This window comes from Oncorhynchus clarkii, chromosome 6 (genome assembly GCF_045791955.1).
Source record: "Oncorhynchus clarkii lewisi isolate Uvic-CL-2024 chromosome 6, UVic_Ocla_1.0, whole genome shotgun sequence".
NCBI lineage: Eukaryota > Metazoa > Chordata > Actinopteri > Salmoniformes > Salmonidae > Oncorhynchus > Oncorhynchus clarkii.
In genome coordinates, this window is record NC_092152.1 from 11033468 (window position 1) to 11053782 (window position 20315).

Here is a 20315-nt window from a genome sequence, read left to right on the forward strand (position 1 = left end):
CGGCAAATAGAGAGAAGGCTTACTAAATGCTTATTAAAGACATGCGTGGGAGGTTGAGGAGTGTTACTAACTGTTGACTCACACACACTCCCCCAGGTCAACTCTAGTCTTCTTTTAGCGTTGCACAGTGCACAAAGTTTAGTCTTCCTAAATCACCATAGAGTCCTCCATGGAGTCCTCGTAAAACAGTTACCTGCCACAGATGACGTCACCTGCAGGATGATAGATCTGATTTGTGCCACACACAATAAAAAACGTAGGACCTCACTGTCCCCTGGAGGGGGGATGACAGACGCTCTATCTTTCCAAAAACAGCAGGCTGCCCGGTTTATACAGAGAGAAGAGTAGGATGATGACATTGAATCAACCTGGAAAACGGATTGGATTTGCATTTTTCGTTGATTTTACGTGGAATTCAACCAATCAAAACTAAACCTTGAACTGATGTCTGTGTCCAGTGGGACGGCTGCATATTCCCACAAGGATTAATTTATATACACAGTCTGTCAACTGCGTTGTGAGGTCCTGAGCAGTGTGTGTGTGTGTGTGTGTGTGTGTGTGTGTGTGTGTGTGTGTGTGTGTGTGTGTGTGTGTGTGTGTGTGTGTGTGTGTGTGTGTGTGTGTGTCTGGGTAAAGGTAAATCTACTGTATGTGTGCATGTCTTGTGCATCAGTGTGTGTCTGTGCTCTGGAAACCAGCACAGGTCTGACAGATTGATAGTAAGCCAGAGAACACACGCACACGCACGCACACGCACACACACACACACACACACACACACATACACACACACACACACACACACTGCTGAGTTGAATTTCAATTTCACAAACATGTAATATGTACTATACCCACAAATATATCCAACATAACAGATCCTGAATGGAAATGTATCCAACAAAACAGATCCTGAATGGAAATGTATCCAACATAATAGTTCCTGAATGGAAATGTATCCAACATAATAGTTCCTGAATGGAAATGTATCCAACATAACAGATCCTGAATGGAAATGTATCCAACATAACAGATCCTGAATGGAAATGTATCCAACATAACATATCCTGAATGGAAATGTATCCAACAAAACAGATCCTGAATGGAAATGTATCCAACATAATAGTTCCTGAATGGAAATGTATCCAACATAACATATCCTGAATGGAAATGTATCCAACATCAAGGTCTGTAACATAATGAGCATGTGGGTTGAAGAAACCACATTAACCAATAGTCTAGTCCCAATTAAATGTTGAAACAAATATCATCCCTTCTTATTTTAACAACCCTGGCCTGTAAAACATTTCTGATACTGTGTGACAGTTTTCACTCAATGATGAAGACAGAGGTGGTGTGGGAAAAGGATGAAGTTGCCCTTAAATGCTGATCTGGGGTCAGTTTAGAATTTCCCCCACTAATGGTTAAGGTTAGGATTGGGGAAGCTGCTCCTAGATCTGTACCTGGGGAAACTTCAACCCGGAGTAGTGGTGTGGTACTTACTGGATAGAGTTCTCGATGCGGGTGATGGTGAGGAAGGCAGCCAGGTTGGCCGTGTAGGAGGAGATGACGATTAGAGCAAAGAGCCACCATACCCCCATCATCATCCTCGTGGCCAGGGTGGTATACGGAACTTCACCACCTGAAAATAAGACCAGGACAACAGAGACAAGAGGTTAAAGTCAGCCAAATGTCAGGTGTGGTTGTGCATAATTAACGTTTTCCACAAGGGAAGATATTTCACTTTTCAAACGCAAGACAACATCCATTCAAGTCAGACTTTCCAGTGCGCGTGGACTGGACACAATATTTTTCCAACTCTGTTTTCTTCCATTCTTCACATTTTCATAAGGAGACAGATGTGTGCTGTATGTAGAGTGAGTATGTCCTCAGCCAGGCAGCTCAAACAAGGCTAGAGCACATCTGTTTTGTTCTCTGTATTGATGCAAAAACCTTTCCTTGGCGCTGGAGGGGAGGGAAAGGGGAGTCTCTGCCTAGAAAAGACAGCCCCGGCTCCATGATGGATCTGTAGAACTGAAGCCTCGTCTTTATTGAAGCCTGTTCAAAATTAGCCTCATTTATCCTTGTAGCTCGCAGATCATTGTGCTCGCATGTGGAATAAGTGCCAGGCATTTCAATCCCTTCAGCAAAGACTTCATCAAATATTTGACACCCACTCTATCCAGTGCCGTCCTCTGGGTTTATCTGTCTTATGAAGGAAATGTTCAGTTGACATGAGCTCATATTGCCCGAAGGCTGTGTGTGTTCTGTTTAAATGTTGTTGCTATTGTAGAGTAGTTTAAATATTCTTAAATGTACCCCGATTTTCATTTTCATAGTTCATTTGCTTGAGTTTCTTAGAATATTCTTTAGTCATAAGATGAAGTAGGGGAGGAGAACAAACCCCTCTTTAATTGATTTAAAATAGAAGTGAAACATCATGGTGAAGTTATTTAGTAATGTAAAAACAAAAAAACACTACTTGCAAAAAATACTTTTGACAAATGTACATTCTCTTCTGACTCATAATACCCCTGTCTATGTTATATTTATGTACTCTTGTCTGTATATTTCAGTTATTGTATTGTGTATTATTGTTCAATGAACAATAATAGTTTAAATGTTATTTTGTGCTTTGACTGTATGTTTGGTTTTCATACAACACAAGTGATTGTTTTGTACTTAGAAAGGAGAAGGCCCACAAAGTCAAGTTCCTTATCATGTCTCTTCCTTGATAAAAGACATGCTTTGGGTTTTTCCAATCGGGTGTTCTTGACTAAAATATTCTGACCCTGAAGAAGGCACAGTGATGCTGAAACATTGGTAATTTACCCAATAAATGACTGGGAGTTTATATATGGAGTGTGCAACTCTCTATATTTTTATAGTTTATAGTTTACCTCCACACACAAACAAATGATTGGTGTGCGCCAGCTCATGTTTTTTACTTTACAAAAAAAAGTAGTCCCCTGAAGATCCTGCTCCCATAGTGCCCTGAAGATCATGCTCCCATAGTCCCCTGAAGATCCTGCTCCCATAGTCCCCTGAAGATCATGCTCCCATAGTCCCCTGAAGATCATGCTCCCATAGTGCCCTGAAGATCATGCTCCCATAGTCCCCTGAAGATCATGCTCCCATAGTCCCCTGAAGATCCTGCTCCCATAGTCCCCTGAAGATCATGCTCCCATAGTCCCCTGAAGATCATGCTCCCATAGTGCCCTGAAGATCATGCTCCCATAGTCCCCTGAAGATCATGCTCCCATAGTCCCCTGAAGATCACGCTCCCATAGTCCCCTGAAAATCATGCTCCCATAGTCCCCTGAAAATCATGCTCCCATAGTCCCCTGAAGATCATGCTCCCATAGTCCCCTGAAGATCACGCTCCCATAGTCTCCTGAATATCATGCTCCCATTGTCTCCTGAAGATCATGCACCCATTGTCTCCTGAAGATCACGCTCCCATAGTCTCCGGAATATCATCCACCCATAGTCTCCTGAATATCATTCTCCCATAGTCTCCTGAAGATCTTGCTCCCATAGTACCCTGAAGATCTTGCTCCATTGTCTTCTGAATGCTATTCATATCCTCTTGTTTCCATTTTGGTGGGACACAATATGATACATTCAATGGAACCCGTCCATCATTTCTGACATACACTAAAGGAATCATGAACCATATCTAGACAGTAACGTATACAGTCATAAATCACAGAAGTCCCCTCCAGTAGGGACTGTCACATTAGGAAAAAGGGATGTGGATCAATCTGCTAGAGACGGCTTTTTAGAGCTTTTGAGTATGAAAGCATTTGTTACCTAGACAAAGCCATAACACTGGATGCCCATTCATTCAAAGCCAGCTGGTCTTGTTCCTTGGGGTTGGATGGATAATAACAGCGATTGGCATGCTGCTCACCTTTTTGCATAACAATCTCCATGTGTGACGTAATAGTGTTCGAAATAAAACCAATTCCGGATTGCTATGTTGAGATTGTCTCAAGTCTGTTTAGCTAGCCAATCAGCAAGCTAGCATACCATTTGCTATGGCTAGGCGGTTTGTAAACAGTGTGTGTTACTATAGCTACAGCCACAATAGCCAGACTGATGGGGTTCAAATAGGACAGCAAAAAGTTCACTGTTCCACGTAGGGAATCAATGTGAATGCAATCCATTTGGATCATAACGGTCTCTCGTGAAAGCCCCTTATGTTCACATGGCAAAAGAGTGCAGATATGCTTGTCCATTACATTAGCTTGAATAAAACCCAGACGGACGGCTCATCCTCGGCTGGGTGGGGATTATAACAGCGAGGGAGACTATTTGGTGGATTCTCAGTGTGAACGGGAAAAGAGATAACTTCAGGGGAGAGCTAAGGCCTGCCAGGGAGAGAGAGATTGCAATGGCAGGGGGACGCAGTCATAGGATGTTGATCTTTCAAAAATGAGCCAGAGTGTAATGAAACTTCTATCAGGGAGTCCTGCGTCTCGGTTCAAAGCCACCCTGCTATGAACAGAAAATGAGCTGCTCCATTTTCACCAGGTTCTCCTTGTCTGCCTTTGATTTCCAGCCAGGCTAGAGCCAATGCTACTCCTCCCAGGTCTCTCTCTCTCTCTCTCGCTCTCCATGCATATACATGCACATAGATTCAAACAATTCATTCTGTAAACAGTATACATCTGTATAGAGAAAGAGAGAAATAATGAGGACACGTGTGGTGATTTGTTAAACTCAGCTCCAACCTAAAACACAGTGGAGGCGGCGATCAAAGTCATGCTCCTAATGCTTCAACATGTTTGCCCAGGCAACACCATTACCCTTCCTGCTTTTACCTCATTGTACACAGAGCTAGCTTGGAAAATATTTTCCCAAAGTGAGTCCAAGGAGAATGGCTGTTTTATGATGGTCACAATGCCAGTCAAGGAGTTCACATCGCACTAAAAAGCATCCTTTAAGGTCAGCCGCACGGTCCTGACAGTGCAGACAGGACACTCATCCCAAAGTGGATTTCCAATCCAAGGGGAAAAGCCATGAAACACTGTGAAGAGCCTTTCATGGCTGTTGGAATGCTTGTAAATATATCTAAAGGTGAATGGGGAGGCCATTATGCTGCTAACTCTGAATGGAGAAGCCATTCTGCTCCTAACTCTGACTGGAGATGCCATTCTGCTTCTAACTCTGAATGGAGAAGCCTTTCTGCTTCTAACTCTGACCGGAGACGCCATTCTGCTCCTAACTCTGACTGGAGATGCCATTCTGCTCCTAACTCTGAATGGAGAAGCCATTCTGCTTCTAACTCTGAATGGAGAAGCCATTCTGCTCCTAACTCTGAATGGAGAAGCCATTCTGCTTCTAACTCTGAATGGAGAAGCCATTCTGCTTCTAACTCTGAATGGAGAAGCCATTCTGCTCCTAACTCTGACTGGAGATGCCATTCTGCTTCTAACTCTGAATGAAGAAGCCATTCTGCTCCTAACTCTGAATGGAGAAGCCATTCTGCTTCTAACTCTGATTGGAGACGCCATTCTGCTCCTAACTCTCCTAACTCTGAATGGAGAAGCCATTCTGCTCCTAACTCTAATTGGAGACGCCATTCTGCTCCTAACTCTCCTAACTCTGAATGGAGAAGCCATTCTGCTCCTAACTCTCCTAACTCTGACTGGAGATGCCATTCTGCTCCTAACTCTGATTGGAGACGCCATTCTGCTCCTAACTCTCCTAACTCTGAATGGAGAAGCCATTCTGCTCCTAACTCTGAATGGAGAAGCCATTCTGCTTCTAACTCTGAATGGAGAAGCCATTCTGCTCCTAACTCTGAATGGAGAAGCCATTCTGCTTCTAACTCTGAATGGAGAAGCCATTCTGCTTCTAACTCTGAATGGAGAAGCCATTCTGCTTCTAACTCTGAATGGAGATGCCATTCTGCTCCTAACTCTCCTAACTCTGACTGCAAAAGCCATTCTGCTCCTAACTCTGAATGGAGATGCCATTCTGCTCCTAACTCTCCTAACTCTGACTGCAAAAGCCATTCTGCTCCTAACTCTGAATGGAGATGCCATTCTTCTCCTAACTCTGACTGGAGATGCCATTCTTCTCCTAACTCTGACTGGAGATGCCATTCTTCTCCTAACTCTGAATGGAGATGCCATTCTTCTCCTAACTCTGACTGGAGATGCCATTCTGCTCCTAACTCTGAATGGAGATGCCATTCTTCTCCTAACTCTGACTGGAGATGCCATTCTGCTCCTAACTCTGAATGGAGAAGCCATTCTGCTTCTAACTCTGAATGGAGAAGCCATTCTGCTTCTAACTCTGAATGGAGAAGCCATTCTGCTTCTAACTCTGAATGGAGACGCCATTCTGCTCCTAACTCTCCTAACTCTGACTGGAGAAGCCATTCTGCTTCTAACTCTGAATGGAGAAGCCATTCTGCTTCTAACTCTGAATGGAGAAGCCATTCTGCTTCTAACTCTGAATGGAGAAGCCATTCTGCTTCTAACTCTGAATGGAGACGCCATTCTGCTCCTAACTCTGATTGGAGATGCCATTCTTCTCCTAACTCTAACTGGAGACGCCATTCTGCTCCTAACTCTGACTGGAGATGCCATTCTGCTCCTAACTCTGAATGGAGATGCCATTCTTCTCCTAACTCTGACTGGAGATGCCATTCTTCTCCTAACTCTGACTGGAGATGCCATTCTTCTCCTAACTCTGACTGGAGATGCCATTCTTCTCCTAACTCTGACTGGAGATGCCATTCTTCTCCTAACTCTGACTGGAGATGCCATTCTTCTCCTAACTCTAACTGGAGACGCCATTCTGCTCCTAACTCTGACTGGAGATGCCATTCTGCTCCTAACTCTGACTGGAGATGCCATTCTTCTCCTAACTCTGACTGGAGATGCCATTCTTCTCCTAACTCTGACTGGAGATGCCATTCTTCTCCTAACTCTGACTGGAGATGCCATTCTTCTCCTAACTCTGACTGGAGATGCCATTCTTCTCCTAACTCTGACTGAAGGGGAAGAAAAGGCAAATGAAAAAAAAGAAAAGAAGGCCATGTAGTCATAGTGTTCAGGACTGGAACACCACAACACTACATTAGTAGTCATAGTGTTCAGGACTGGAACACCACAACACTACATTAGTAGTCATAGTGTTCAGGACTGGAACACCACAACACTACATTAGTAGTCATAGTGTTCAGGACTGGAACACCACAACACTACATTAGTAGTCATAGTGTTCAGGACTGGAACACCACAACACTACATTAGTAGTCATAGTGTTCAGGACTGGAACACCACAACACTACATTAATAGTCATAGTGTTCAGGACTGGAACACCACAACACTACATTAGTAGTCATAGTGTTCAGGACTGGAACACCACAACACTGCATTAGTAGTCATAGTGTTCAGGACTGGAACACCACAACACTACATTAGTAGTCATAGTGTTCAGGACTGGAACACCACAACACTACATTAGTAGTCATAGTGTTCAGGACTGGAACACCACAACACTACATTAGTAGTCATAGTGTTCAGGACTGGAACACCACAACACTACATTAGTAGTCATAGTGTTCAGGACTGGAACACCACAACACTACATTAGTAGTCATGTTGTTCAGGACTGGAACACCACAACACTACATTAGTAGTCATAGTGTTCAGGACTGGAACACCACAACACTACATTAGTAGTCATAGTGTTCAGGACTGGAACACCACAACACTACATTAGTAGTCATAGTGTTCAGGACTGGAACACCACAACACTACATTAGTAGTCATAGTGTTCAGGCCTGGAACACCACAACACTACATTAGTAGTCATGCTGTTCAGGCCTGGAACACCACAACACTACATTAGTAGTCATGCTGTTCAGGCCTGGAACACCACAACACTACATTAGTAGTCATAGTGTTCAGGACTGGAACACCACAACACTACATTAGTAGTCATGCTGTTCAGGCCTGGAACACCACAACACTACATTAGTAGTCATGCTGTTCAGGCCTGGAACACCACAACACTACATTAGTAGTCATAGTGTTCAGGACTGGAACACCACAACACTACATTAGTAGTCATAGTGTTCAGGACTGGAACACCACAACACTACATTAATAGTCATAGTGTTCAGGACTGGAACACCACAACACTACATTAGTAGTCATGTTGTTCAGGACTGGAACACCACAACACTACATTAGTAGTCATAGTGTTCAGGACTGGAACACCACAACACTACATTAGTAGTCATAGTGTTCAGGACTGGAACACCACAACACTGCATTAGTAGTCATAGTGTTCAGGACTGGAACACCACAACACTGCATTAGTAGTCATAGTGTTCAGGCCTGGAACACCACAACACTACATTAGTAGTCATAGTGTTCAGGACTGGAACACCACAACACTACATTAGTAGTCATAGTGTTCAGGACTGGAACACCACAACACTACATTAGTAGTCATAGTGTTCAGGACTGGAACACCACAACACTACATTAGTAGTCATAGTGTTCAGGACTGGAACACCACAACACTACATTAGTAGTCATAGTGTTCAGGACTGGAACACCACAACACTACATTAGTAGTCATGCTGTTCAGGCCTGGAACACCACAACACTACATTAGTAGTCATAGTGTTCAGGACTGGAACACCACAACACTACATTAGTAGTCATAGTGTTCAGGACTGGAACACCACAACACTACATTAGTAGTCATAGTGTTCAGGACTGGAACACCACAACACTACATTAGTAGATGTGTGATAATATGAAGTGAGATAATTACAGACGTGTGATAATATGAAGTGAGATAATTACAGACGTGTGATAATATGAAGTGAGATAATTACAGACGTGTGATAATATGAAGTGAGATAATTACAGACGTGTGATAATATGAAGTGAGATAATTACAGACGTGTGATAATATGAAGTGAGATAATTACAGACGTGTGATAATATGAAGTGAGATAATTACAGACGTGTGATAATATGAAGTGAGATAATTACAGATGTGTGATAATATGAAGTGAGATAATTACAGACGTGTGATAATATGAAGTGAGATAATTACAGACGTGTGATAATATGAAGTTAGATAATTACAGACGTGTGATAATATGAAGTGAGATAATTACAGACGTGTGATAATATGAAGTGAGATAATTACAGACGTGTGATAATATGAAGTTAGATAATTACAGACGTGTGATAATATGAAGTGAGATAATTACAGACGTGTGATAATATGAAGTGAGATAATTACAGATGTGTGATAATATGAAGTGAGATAATTACAGACGTGTGATAATATGAAGTGAGATAATTACAGACGTGTGATAATATGAAGTGAGATAATTACAGACGTGTGATAATATGAAGTTAGATAATTACAGACGTGTGATAATATGAAGTGAGATAATTACAGACGTGTGATAATATGAAGTGAGATAATTACAGACGTGTGATAATATGAAGTTAGATAATTACAGACGTGTGATAATATGAAGTGAGATAATTACAGACGTGTGATAATATGAAGTGAGATAATTACAGATGTGTGATAATATGAAGTAACCCAAAATGACCACTACATGTAATTTTATAAAATCCCCCCCAAAACTTGAAAGTTACAAAAATTCTGGAAGTTTACTAGGTAGACTTCTAACGTTTCCAGTAATATACCCTCCCTTTGCAACTCTATCTGCACTTGACATCTGCCATGGAAAGAATGATTCTTATACAATTCCTCTGGTTCTCAAGTATATGTGACAACTACATCGACACTACCTTCAAAATATCACTGATGCTGTTACTGTATATACAAGCTTTCTTTACGGTTTTATGTTTAACAGAAAGGTTAGCCTCATAAAGAGAAAACACACTATTAGGTTTTATGCAAGTCAAAAAAAGAATGATCTCTCACTGTGCTATTTGCCTTAGTTTTGCTTTGAGCGAAATTAGCAGGAACAGAGCATAATATAACAGTACATTAATAAAATATACAAGCACTGGTTGCTTTGACACAGGAAATATCTTCCCTCTCCAATTCTGACACTCAGCAGTTAAAGTCAACTTCAAAAAAATGCTTTAATGCTACTGGTGCAGAACATTCAAAGGTTTATAGTAGTTACCTTGTAAAGCTTTAAATCTCAGAGGCGCCTGGAGAGCCTGAGATTGTAGTTCCTGATGAGTGCTGTTAGGTTTATTTATTTATTTCCTTTCTTTTCAAGAGTGCCCTGGTGATAAATAACTTAAGGAAAACACGCCGGCCGAGCTGGGGACTTCCTCTGCATGTCGCCTTTATTTTCCTGGCACCAAGCCAAACCGGCGGGTTCCGTGTGATTGCAATTTATTCAACCCATCAAGTATCCCATTATGAGGCTAGCTGCCAAATAACGCCATCAATTTGCATACAGTTTACGCTTGAAGCCCAGTTCTCGCTCTCAAAGTGCTATCTCACCACGCAGCCACCCTGGACATTTCAACTGTGGTAAATCGTCTGAATAAAGAAATATAGGATAAAGGACGAGTCAGAGGTGATCTCGACAGTTGCAGCTGCCAGGATGAAAGCACAAGGGTTTCCTGGCACGAGAATCGAGCCGATAACGTCGGGACACGTCCCACAGTCGCCAAAGGGAGCTATCGAATCTGTATAATCTGCAGTGGAAGCAGCACCTCATCCTGAGCCAGGATTACCTCTTTTACATGACGCTAACTTATTGTCAAGTGGGTTTATGCTGGTGGTTGTGTGTCGGCCTCTGTGTGTCTAAGATTGAGTACTATAATAGTATGTACATGTATTACCAAGGACCGACAAAAAAAGCTATATTTCATTATTATACTACTGAACATGCTGTAGTACTTGTTCACATTATGATAATGTCCGGTTTCACCTTTGATCCAAACAAATAGCTATCGCTCTCATCGCGGTTGGGCCTGGCTGCATCATTGTAAGTAATGAGGAGGGGGTGAATGTTGTGGAATTAGCCTGTTTGAATGTTGTGGCAGCCATTCATATGTGAGGTAATCTATTCCTCGATAAATGTGTCACGGCATCGCTAGGCCCCAAGAGTTATTACTTTCATCAGATTCCCCGAACTCAGGAAGTAATGTGCAGAAGAAAGGAAATGAATGTTGTTTTGTAATATATGCTTGTTCAATTCACACCACATCGCGACGGCAAGGTGCTTTTGTGTCTCATTCACTGAGAAACCATTTTAGCACCCTGTAAAGCAAATTCCTTTTTTAAAAGATAACCTGCCTCCTCAGAGATGGTATCAGGGGCAAATCAATTTGAAAGCCATCAAATGACTTCCTGGCACTGCTCTGTGATACAGGGCATGTCTAAACACTGACATTTGGAAAGTATTCAAACCCCTTGACTTTTTCCACATTTTGTTACGTTACAGCCTTATTCTAAAATAGATTAAATCGTTTTTTCCCCCTCATGAATCTACGCATAATATCCTATAATGACAAAGCATAAACAGGTGTTAAGACATTTTTGCAAATTTGAAAAAAAATAAATGGAATATCACATTTACATAAGTATTCATACCCTTTACTCAGTACTTTGTTGAAGCCCTTTTGGCAGCGATTACAGCCTCTCGTCGTCTTGGGTATAACGCTGCAAGCTTTGCTTCTTCCAGACAAGACGCTTGGCATTCAGGCCAAAGAGATGAATCTTGGTTTCATCAGACCAGATAATCTTGTTTCTCATGATCTGAGAGTCCTTTAGGTGCCTTTTGGCAAACTCCAAGCAGGCTGTCATGTGCCTTTTACTGGTCACTTTACCATAAAGGCCTGATTGGTGGAGTGCTGCAGAGATGGTTGTCCTTCTGGAAAGTTCTCCCATTTTCCACAGAGGAACTCTGGAGCTCTGTCAGAGTGACCATCAGGGTCCGGGTGGCCAGTTCTAGGAAGAGTCTTGGTGGTTCCAAACTTCTTCCATTTAAGAATGATGGAAGCATTGTGCTCTTGGGGACCTTTAAAGCTGCATTAATGTTTTGGTACCCATCCCCAGATCTGTTCCTCGACACAATCCTGTCTCGGAGCTCTATGGACAATTCCTTCGACCTCCTGGCTTGGTGTTTGCTCTGGCATGCACTGTCAACTGTGGGACCTTATATATAAAGTTGTATGCCTTTCCAAATCATGTCCAATCTATTGAATTTACCACAGGTGGACTCCATTCAAGTTGTAGAAACATCTCAAGGATGATCAATGGAAACAGGACGCACCTGAGCTCAATTTCGAGTCCTATAGCATATATACTGAGGTAAATACGTGTTTTTTTTTTTAAATTACACTTTTTTTTCGAGAAACCTGTTTTTGCTTTGTCATTATCAGTGTAGTGTGTGCAAATTGATGAGGGATTTTTATTTATTTAATCAGTTTTAGAATGTAACGTAACAAAATTTGGAAAAAGGGAAGGGGTCTGAATACTTTCTGAATGTCCTTTATACAGTGCCTTGCAAACGTATTAATAACCCCCCTTGACGTTTTTCCTATTTTGCTGCATTACAACCTGTAATTGAAATGGATTTGTATTTGTGTTTCATGTAATGGACATACACAAAATAGTCCAAATTGGTGAAGTGGAATTAAAAATAAATAAATAAAAACAAAAAGTGGTGTGTGCATATGTTTTCACCCCCTTTGCTATGAAGCCCTTAAATAAGATCTGGTGCAACCAATTACCTTCAGAAGTCACATTATTCGTTAAACAATTAGTTAAATCCAAGTGTCACATGATGTGTCACATGATCTCAGTGTATATACATACACCTGTTCTGAAAGGCCCAGAGTCTGCAACACCATTAAGCAAGGGGCAACACCAAGCAACCGGCACCTTGAAGACCAAGGAGCTCTCCAAACAGGTCAGGGACAAAGTTGTGGAGAAGTACCGATCAGGGTTGGGTTATAAAAAAATATCAGAAACTTTGAACAGCCTACAGAGCACCATTAAATCCATTATAAAAAAATTGAAAGAAAATGGCACCACAACAAACCTGCCAAGAGAGGGCCGCCCACCAAAACTCACGGACCAGGCAAGGAGCTGGGCTTTACAGAAGGGTGTCCAGAAAAATAAAGAAATAAGCAAACATGTTTGGTGTTCGCCAAAAGGTACATGGGAGACTTCCCAAACATATGGAAGAAGGTACTCTGGTCAGCTGAGACTAAAATTGAGCCTTTTGGCCATCAAGGAAAACTATGTCTGGCGCAAATCCAACACCTCTCATCACCCTGAGAATACCATCCCCACAGTGAAGCATGGTGGTGGCAGCATCATGCTGTGGGGATGTTTTTCATCGGCAGGGACTGGGAAACTGGTCAGAATTGAAGGAATGATGGAAATACAAAATACAGGGAAATTCTTGAGAGAAACCTGTTTCAGTCTTCCAGAGATTTGAGATTGGGACGGAGGTTCACCTTCCAGCAGGACAATGACCTTACGCATACTGCTAAAGCAATACTTGAGTGGTTTAAGGGGAAACATTTAGATGTCTTGGAATGGCCTAGTCAAAAGCTCAGACCTCAATCAAATTGAGAATCTGTGGTATGACTTAAAGATTGCTGTACACCAGCGGAACCCATCCAACTTGAAGGAGCTGGAGCAGTTTAGCCTTGAAGAATGGTTAAAAATCCCAGAGGCTAGATGTGCCAAGCTTATAGAGACATACCCCAAGAGACTTGCAGCTGTAATTGCTGCAAAAAGTGGCTCTACAAAGTATTGACTTTGGGGGGTGAATCGTTACGCACGCTCAAGTTTTCTTTTTTTTGGTCTTATTTCTTGTTTGTTTCACACAAAAAAATATTTTGCATCTTCAAAGTGGTAGGCATGTTGTGTAAATCAAATGATCCAAATCCCCCCAAAATCTATTGTTACTCCAGGTTGTAAGGCAACAAAATAGGAAAAATGCCAAGGGGGTTGAATACTTTTGCAAGCCACTGTACAGTATGACTGGAGGTGAATGAAGAAGCAGTTTTCAATATAATGGAGGAGACATATGGGCTTCTGCACACACAGCTAAGAAACAAATTCACACAACACACACAGCTAAGAGCTCCCACAAGGCAAATTCCCACAACTAAACACACACACACAGCTAAGAGCTCCCGCTTGACAAACTCACACAACTAAACACACACACAGCTAAGAGCTCCTGCAAGACAAATTCACACAACAAAACACACACACAGCTAAGAGCCCCCACGAGACAAACTTTCACAACTGAACACACACAGCTAAGAGTTCCTGCAAGACAAACTCACACAGCTAAGAGCTCCTGCTTGACAAACTCACACAACTAAACAAACACACAGCTAAGAGCTCCCGCAAGACAAACTCACACAGCTAAGAGATCCCGCAAGACAAAATCATACAACTAAACACACACACAGCTAAGAGCTCCCGCGAGACAAACTCACACAACTAAACACACACAAGAATGCCCCCCCCCCCCACACACACACACGCAAACACACATATAACAAACATATACTGTAGCTGGGGTAAACAGTGTGATCACATTACAACTGAATTATCATATTCATTCATGGATCGCTCAGACGTGTCTCATCTCGAAGTGTGACTCTGGAAGAGCATAAAGGACGGAGAGCATCTCAGCTTCAGAATCAGAGCTGGGATGTATCCCAAATGGCACCTTATTTTATTTAGAGTGCACTACTTTTTGACCAGGGCCAATAGGGTTATGTAAAAAGTAGTGCACTATATGGGGCATAGGGTGTCAACCCTACTGTCATAATGAGTCATGTTCACAACATGACTGACTCAACATCCAATCAACAGACAGCCAGAAAAACAGATATTAACAAACATACTCAACAGAAGTAGCAAGATGGCACTGACAGACATAGTTTCCCTGTTCCTAGCTACTATCCAACTTTGCAGTATATATATAGAGAGAGATTTTATTTCTTGCATTATTTCCTCAGAATGTTTCTTGCATTATTATTTCAGCCGAAAATAACTGGATATTAGGTTGGCGATCACTCAACTGCATTTCGACCAGAAATGTGACTTTCCTGAATTGGATCCTTGGTTTGTCCCAGGGGCTGCTCTTAGACGCCGTCGGCGGAGAAGAGGAATACGGAGTGGGTTTTTAGTCCGACTCGGGAGCGTTGCATACCATCCACCGCTTCCGAGCATATTACTCTCTAATGTTCAGTCCCTGGATAATAAAGTAGGCGAGCTCAGAACGAGAATCTCCTTCCAGAGATACATCAGGGAGTCATCCCAAATAACTATCACTGTACACACCTTTTCTATTCATATACTGTCCATACTGTCTATACACACCATCATATACATATATATTTATAATTAGGAGTCTGACATTACCCGTCTTGATATGTCTTAATTCCTTTGTTTGAAGTTTTGGGATTTGTGTGTATTATTTTGTATTGTTAGGTATTATTACTGCACTGTTGGAGCTAGAATCATAAGCATTTCGCAGCACCTGCGATAAAATCTGAAAAATATGTGTATGCGACCGATAACATTTTATTTTATTTGGCATATTCTAACAGACATACAGTACTTCAAAATAAATATTCAAATGGCCCTCTTTCACCCAGCTTGATCTGCAGTAAACCAGTCTCATACGTGAAAGTCAACTCAATTTGACATTGAGAACGAATAAAATGATTGAAATTCAAATGATTCAATACTTGGGTTTCCAATTGAGACATTTCATCTAGAGTTAGTCCCTGCAATGCAGACTGGGGAGATATTAGACTCATTTCACATGGAAGGAACAGAGTTAATGTTTCACCCCTAGAAATAGAATTAATAGACAGGATATCTCCATTCAAGTTTACCAGTCAAATTGCCAGCGTCAGAGGTTCCAAGCCCATTCTATTCATTATATGTCTATGGTTTCACCACTGATAAGGTCTTAAGCCTGGTGAATGAAACCGTTCCTGAAACAGTTGATGGTCACAGGAGGAAGCCAGGCCTAATCTTCCCATATACTGTATAATCGATTCCACTGTATGGATACTGGAGCTCGAGAAAATATCATATGTTATACCTGCAGGGCTCACTGTATAACTGCCTAACACACTTCCTGACATTTTCACACCTTTTTGATTGCTTGATTCCATGAACATATGACAGAAAATTACATCGCACTGCTTCCAGGAACAGAAAGGAAATAGTTATGTTTCACATTACTCTAACGAGTAATGTATCGCTGAAAGGAGTGTTTGATTCCAAGAACATATTGTAGGACATGACTTCACACTATTTCTGAGAACATAGGGGAAACCCTCGGGGCAAAAATCCGACAAGACATCAAATTTAACACCTAATTTTGGTGGCTATTTAAATGAGTCCTCCCAAAACTCTAATTCAACTTGAAATAAACCAACCCTTGACATCCTGGTGTTAATTTGTCGTTAAAATTAGTTTATGTTGACCCGTTTTGGTGAATTCAATCAAAAAGCTTTGTGATTTCCGTCTGCAAATGAAAAATGCTCTATAAATTTAATTTATTATTATCATCATAACAAAATCCACTGACGTTCAACATCACCTTGTTGAAAAAACATGTTGATAGAACGTTGATTCAACATACTTGCCAGAGAAGATAGGTATATTTGTATTAATAAAACAAATGAATAAAACAAAATAAAACAAATTCATTTACATGTGCAGATGTTGATGAGGCAATAGAAGTGTACTATAACACTTGTACATCCCTTATCGCACACCATTTAAGTGAAGGGTGCTGTTAGAAGTCAAAGCAAAGTATTTTTAACCTGGCTGTACCTACGTCTGCCTTTAGCAGGTTGCTGTCTCATCACCGGTCCATAATCCTCAGGTTGCGGTCTCATTATTTTACATTTAGCAGACACTCCTCTCTAGATCAATTTACAGGCGCTATTAAGGCTAAGTGCCTTGCTCAAGGGCACATCGGCAGATTTTTCACCTAGTTGGCTCAGGGTTTCGAAACAGCGACCTTTCGGTTACTGGCCCAACACTCTTAAGCTAGGCTACCTACCGTCCGTCAGCACTAGTCTACAATCTCTGGCATGGTAGTTTTTAGCATGGCTGTCTTTAGTATGGCTGTCTTTAGTATGGCTGTTTTTAGTAGGGCTGTCTTTAGCATGGCTGTCTTTAGTATGGCTGTCTTTAGCATGGCTGTCTTTAGTAGGGCTGTCTTTAGCATGGCTGTCTTTAGTATGGCTGTCTTTAGCATGGCTGTCTTTAGTAGGGCTGTCTTTAGCATGGCTGTCTTTAGTATGGCTGTCTTTAGCATGGCTGTCTTTAGTAGGGCTGTCTTTAGCATGGCTGTCTTTAGTATGGCTGTCTTTAGCATGGCTGTCTTTAGTAGGGCTGTCTTTAGTATGGCTATCTTTAGTAGGGCTGTCTTTCGTAAGGCTGTCTTTAGCATGGCTGTCTTTAGCATGGCTGTCTTTAGTATGGCTATTTTCAGCATGGCTGTCTTTAGCATGGCTGTCTTTAGTAGGGCTGTCTTTAGCATGGTAGTCTTTAGCATGGCTGTCTTTAGCATGGTAGTCTTTAGTATGGCTGTCTTTAGAAGGGCTGTCTTTAGCATGGCTGTCTTTAGCATGGTAGTCTTTAGTATGGCTGTCTTTAGAAGGGCTGTCTTTAGCATGGCTGTCTTTAGTAGGGCTGTCTTTAGTATGGCTGTCTTTAGTAGGGCTGTCTTTCGTAAGGCTGTCTTTAGCATGGCTGTCTTTAGCATGGCTGTCTTTAGTATGGCTGTTTTCAGCATGGCTGTCTTTAGCATGGTAGTCTTTAGCATGGCTGTCTTTAGCATGGTAGTCTTTAGTATGGCTGTCTTTAGAAGGGCTATCTTTAGCACGGCTGTCTTTAGCATGGCTGTCTTTAGTATGGCTGTTTTCAGCATGGCTGTCTTTAGTAGGGCTGTCTTTAGTAGGGCTGTCTTTAGCATGGCTGCCTTTAGTATGGCTGTTTTCAGCATGGCTGTCTTTAGCATGGCTGTCTTTAGTATGGCTGTCTTTAGTAGGGCTGTCTTTCGTAAGGCTGTCTTTAGCATGGCTGTCTTTAGCATGGCTGTCTTTAGTATGGCTGTTTTCAGCATGGCTGTCTTTAGCATGGTAGTCTTTAGCATGGCTGTCTTTAGCATGGTAGTCTTTAGTATGGCTGTCTTTAGAAGGGCTGTCTTTAGCACGGCTGTCTTTAGCATGGCTGTCTTTAGTATGGCTGTTTTCAGCATGGCTGTCTTTAGTAGGGCTGTCTTTAGTAGGGCTGTCTTTAGCATGGCTGCCTTTAGTATGGCTGTTTTCAGCATGGCTGTCTTTAGCATGGCTGTCTTTAGTATGGCTGTTTTCAGCATGGCTGTCTTTAGTAGGGCTGTCATTATTATGGCTGTCTTTAGCATGGTAGTCTTTAGTATGGCTGTCTTTAGAAGGGCTGTCTTTAGCATGGCTGTCTTTAGTAGGGCTGTCTTTAGTATGGCTGTCTTTAGTAGGGCTGTCTTTCGTAAGGCTGTCTTTAGCATGGCTGTCTTTAGCATGGCTGTCTTTAGTATGGCTGTTTTCAGCATGGCTGTCTTTTGCATGGTAGTCTTTAGCATGGCTGTCTTTAGCATGGTAGTCTTTAGTATGGCTGTCTTTAGAAGGGCTGTCTTTAGCATGGCTGTCTTTAGCATGGCTGTCTTTAGTATGGCTGTTTTCAGCATGGCTGTCTTTAGTAGGGCTGTCTTTAGTAGGGCTGTCTTTAGCATGGCTGTCTTTAGTATGGCTGTTTTCAGCATGGCTGTCTTTAGCATGGCTGTCTTTAGTATGGCTGTTTTCAGCATGGCTGTCTTTAGTAGGGCTGTCATTAGTATGGCTGTCTTTAGCATGGTAGTCTTTAGTATGGCTGTCTTTAGAAGGGCTGTCTTTAGCATGGCTGTCTTTAGCATGGCTGTCTTTAGTATGGCTGTTTTCAGCATGGCTGTTTTCAGCATGGCTGTCTTTAGTAGGGCTGTCTTTAGTAGGGCTGTCTTTAGTAGGGCTGTCTTTAGCATGGCTGTCTTTAGTATGGCTGTTTTCAGCATGGCTGTCTTTAGCATGGCTGTCTTTAGTAGGGCTGTCTTTAGTAGGGCTGTCTTTAGTAGGGCTGTCTTTAGCATGGCTGTCTTTAGTATGGCTGTTTTCAGCATGGCTGTTTTCAGCATGGCTGTCTTTAGTAGGGCTGTCTTTAGTAGGGCTGTCTTTAGTAGGGCTGTCATTAGCATGGCTGTCTTTAGTATGGCTGTTTTCAGCATGGCTGTCTTTAGCATGGCTGTCTTTAGTAGGGCTGTCTTTAGCATGGCTGTCTTTAGTATGGCTGTCTTTAGCATGGCTGTCTTTAGTATGGCTGTCTTTAGTATGGCTGTTTTCAGCATGGCTGTTTTCAGCATGGCTGTCTTTAGCATGGCTGTTTTCAGCATGGCTGTCTTTAGCATGGCTGTCTTTAGTATGGCTGTTTTCAGCATGGCTGTTTTCAGCATGGCTGTCTTCAGCATGGCTGTCTTTAGTATGGCTGTTTTCAGCATGGCTGTTTTCAGCATGGCTGTCTTTAGTATGGCTGTTTTCAGCATGGCTGTTTTCAGCATGGCTGTCTTTAGCATGGCTGTTTTCAGCATGGCTGTCTTTAGCATGGCTGTCTTTAGTAGGGCTGTCATTAGTAGGGCTGTCTTTAGTATGGCTGTTTTCAGCATGGCTGTCTTTAGTAAAGGGAGCTGGTGTGATTCCAGCCCTGTCTGGCTGCTGCATGTGGAGGGGGAAGATAAACTCCAGGGATCACAATTCTATGGAAAACACTCATTTTCTTTTTGAATCACATCATCAAAATCCCTCTGATGTTGAAAGGGGAAAATAACAGAATCAGGGAATCCTTCCAGCTTAATTACTTGGTTTGTTTCCCCTCCATCTTGAAATCAATCAAATATTTTTTATAATTTCAGGCTTTATAACAATGGGGCGATTCAGACCCAGTTTTCCCGCTGTTGATAAGGCTGCTCGAATGAATACACACTCAGTGGCCAGTTAATTAGGTACACCACCCTGTTCACAAAAATGGTTCGCTCCTATAGACAGTGAGTCACGTGGCTGTGGCTTCCTATATATAGCAGGTAGACAGGCATTGAGACATTAACTTACTGTTCAATTGAACTTTAGAATGGGAAAAACTAGTGACCTATGCGACTTTGAGCATGGTATGATCGTCGGTGCCAGGCGTGCCGGTTCCAATATCTCTGAAACTGCCAGCCTCCTGGGCTTTCACACACGACAGTGTCTAGGGTTCATCG

General features: G+C 42.1%; 1 protein-coding gene across 1 annotated transcript in view; it reads right to left on the reverse strand.

Annotated features, from left to right (window-relative positions):
- The window catches only part of LOC139411904 (glutamate receptor ionotropic, delta-2-like), a 275808-nt gene that overhangs the window by 74474 nt on the left and 181019 nt on the right, over window positions 1–20315 (reverse strand). Inside the window, exon 10 of the mRNA XM_071158656.1 lies at window positions 1501–1639. Within this exon, the coding sequence (XP_071014757.1) occupies window positions 1501–1639 (139 nt within the window). The remainder of the gene's footprint in view (window positions 1–1500; window positions 1640–20315) is intronic.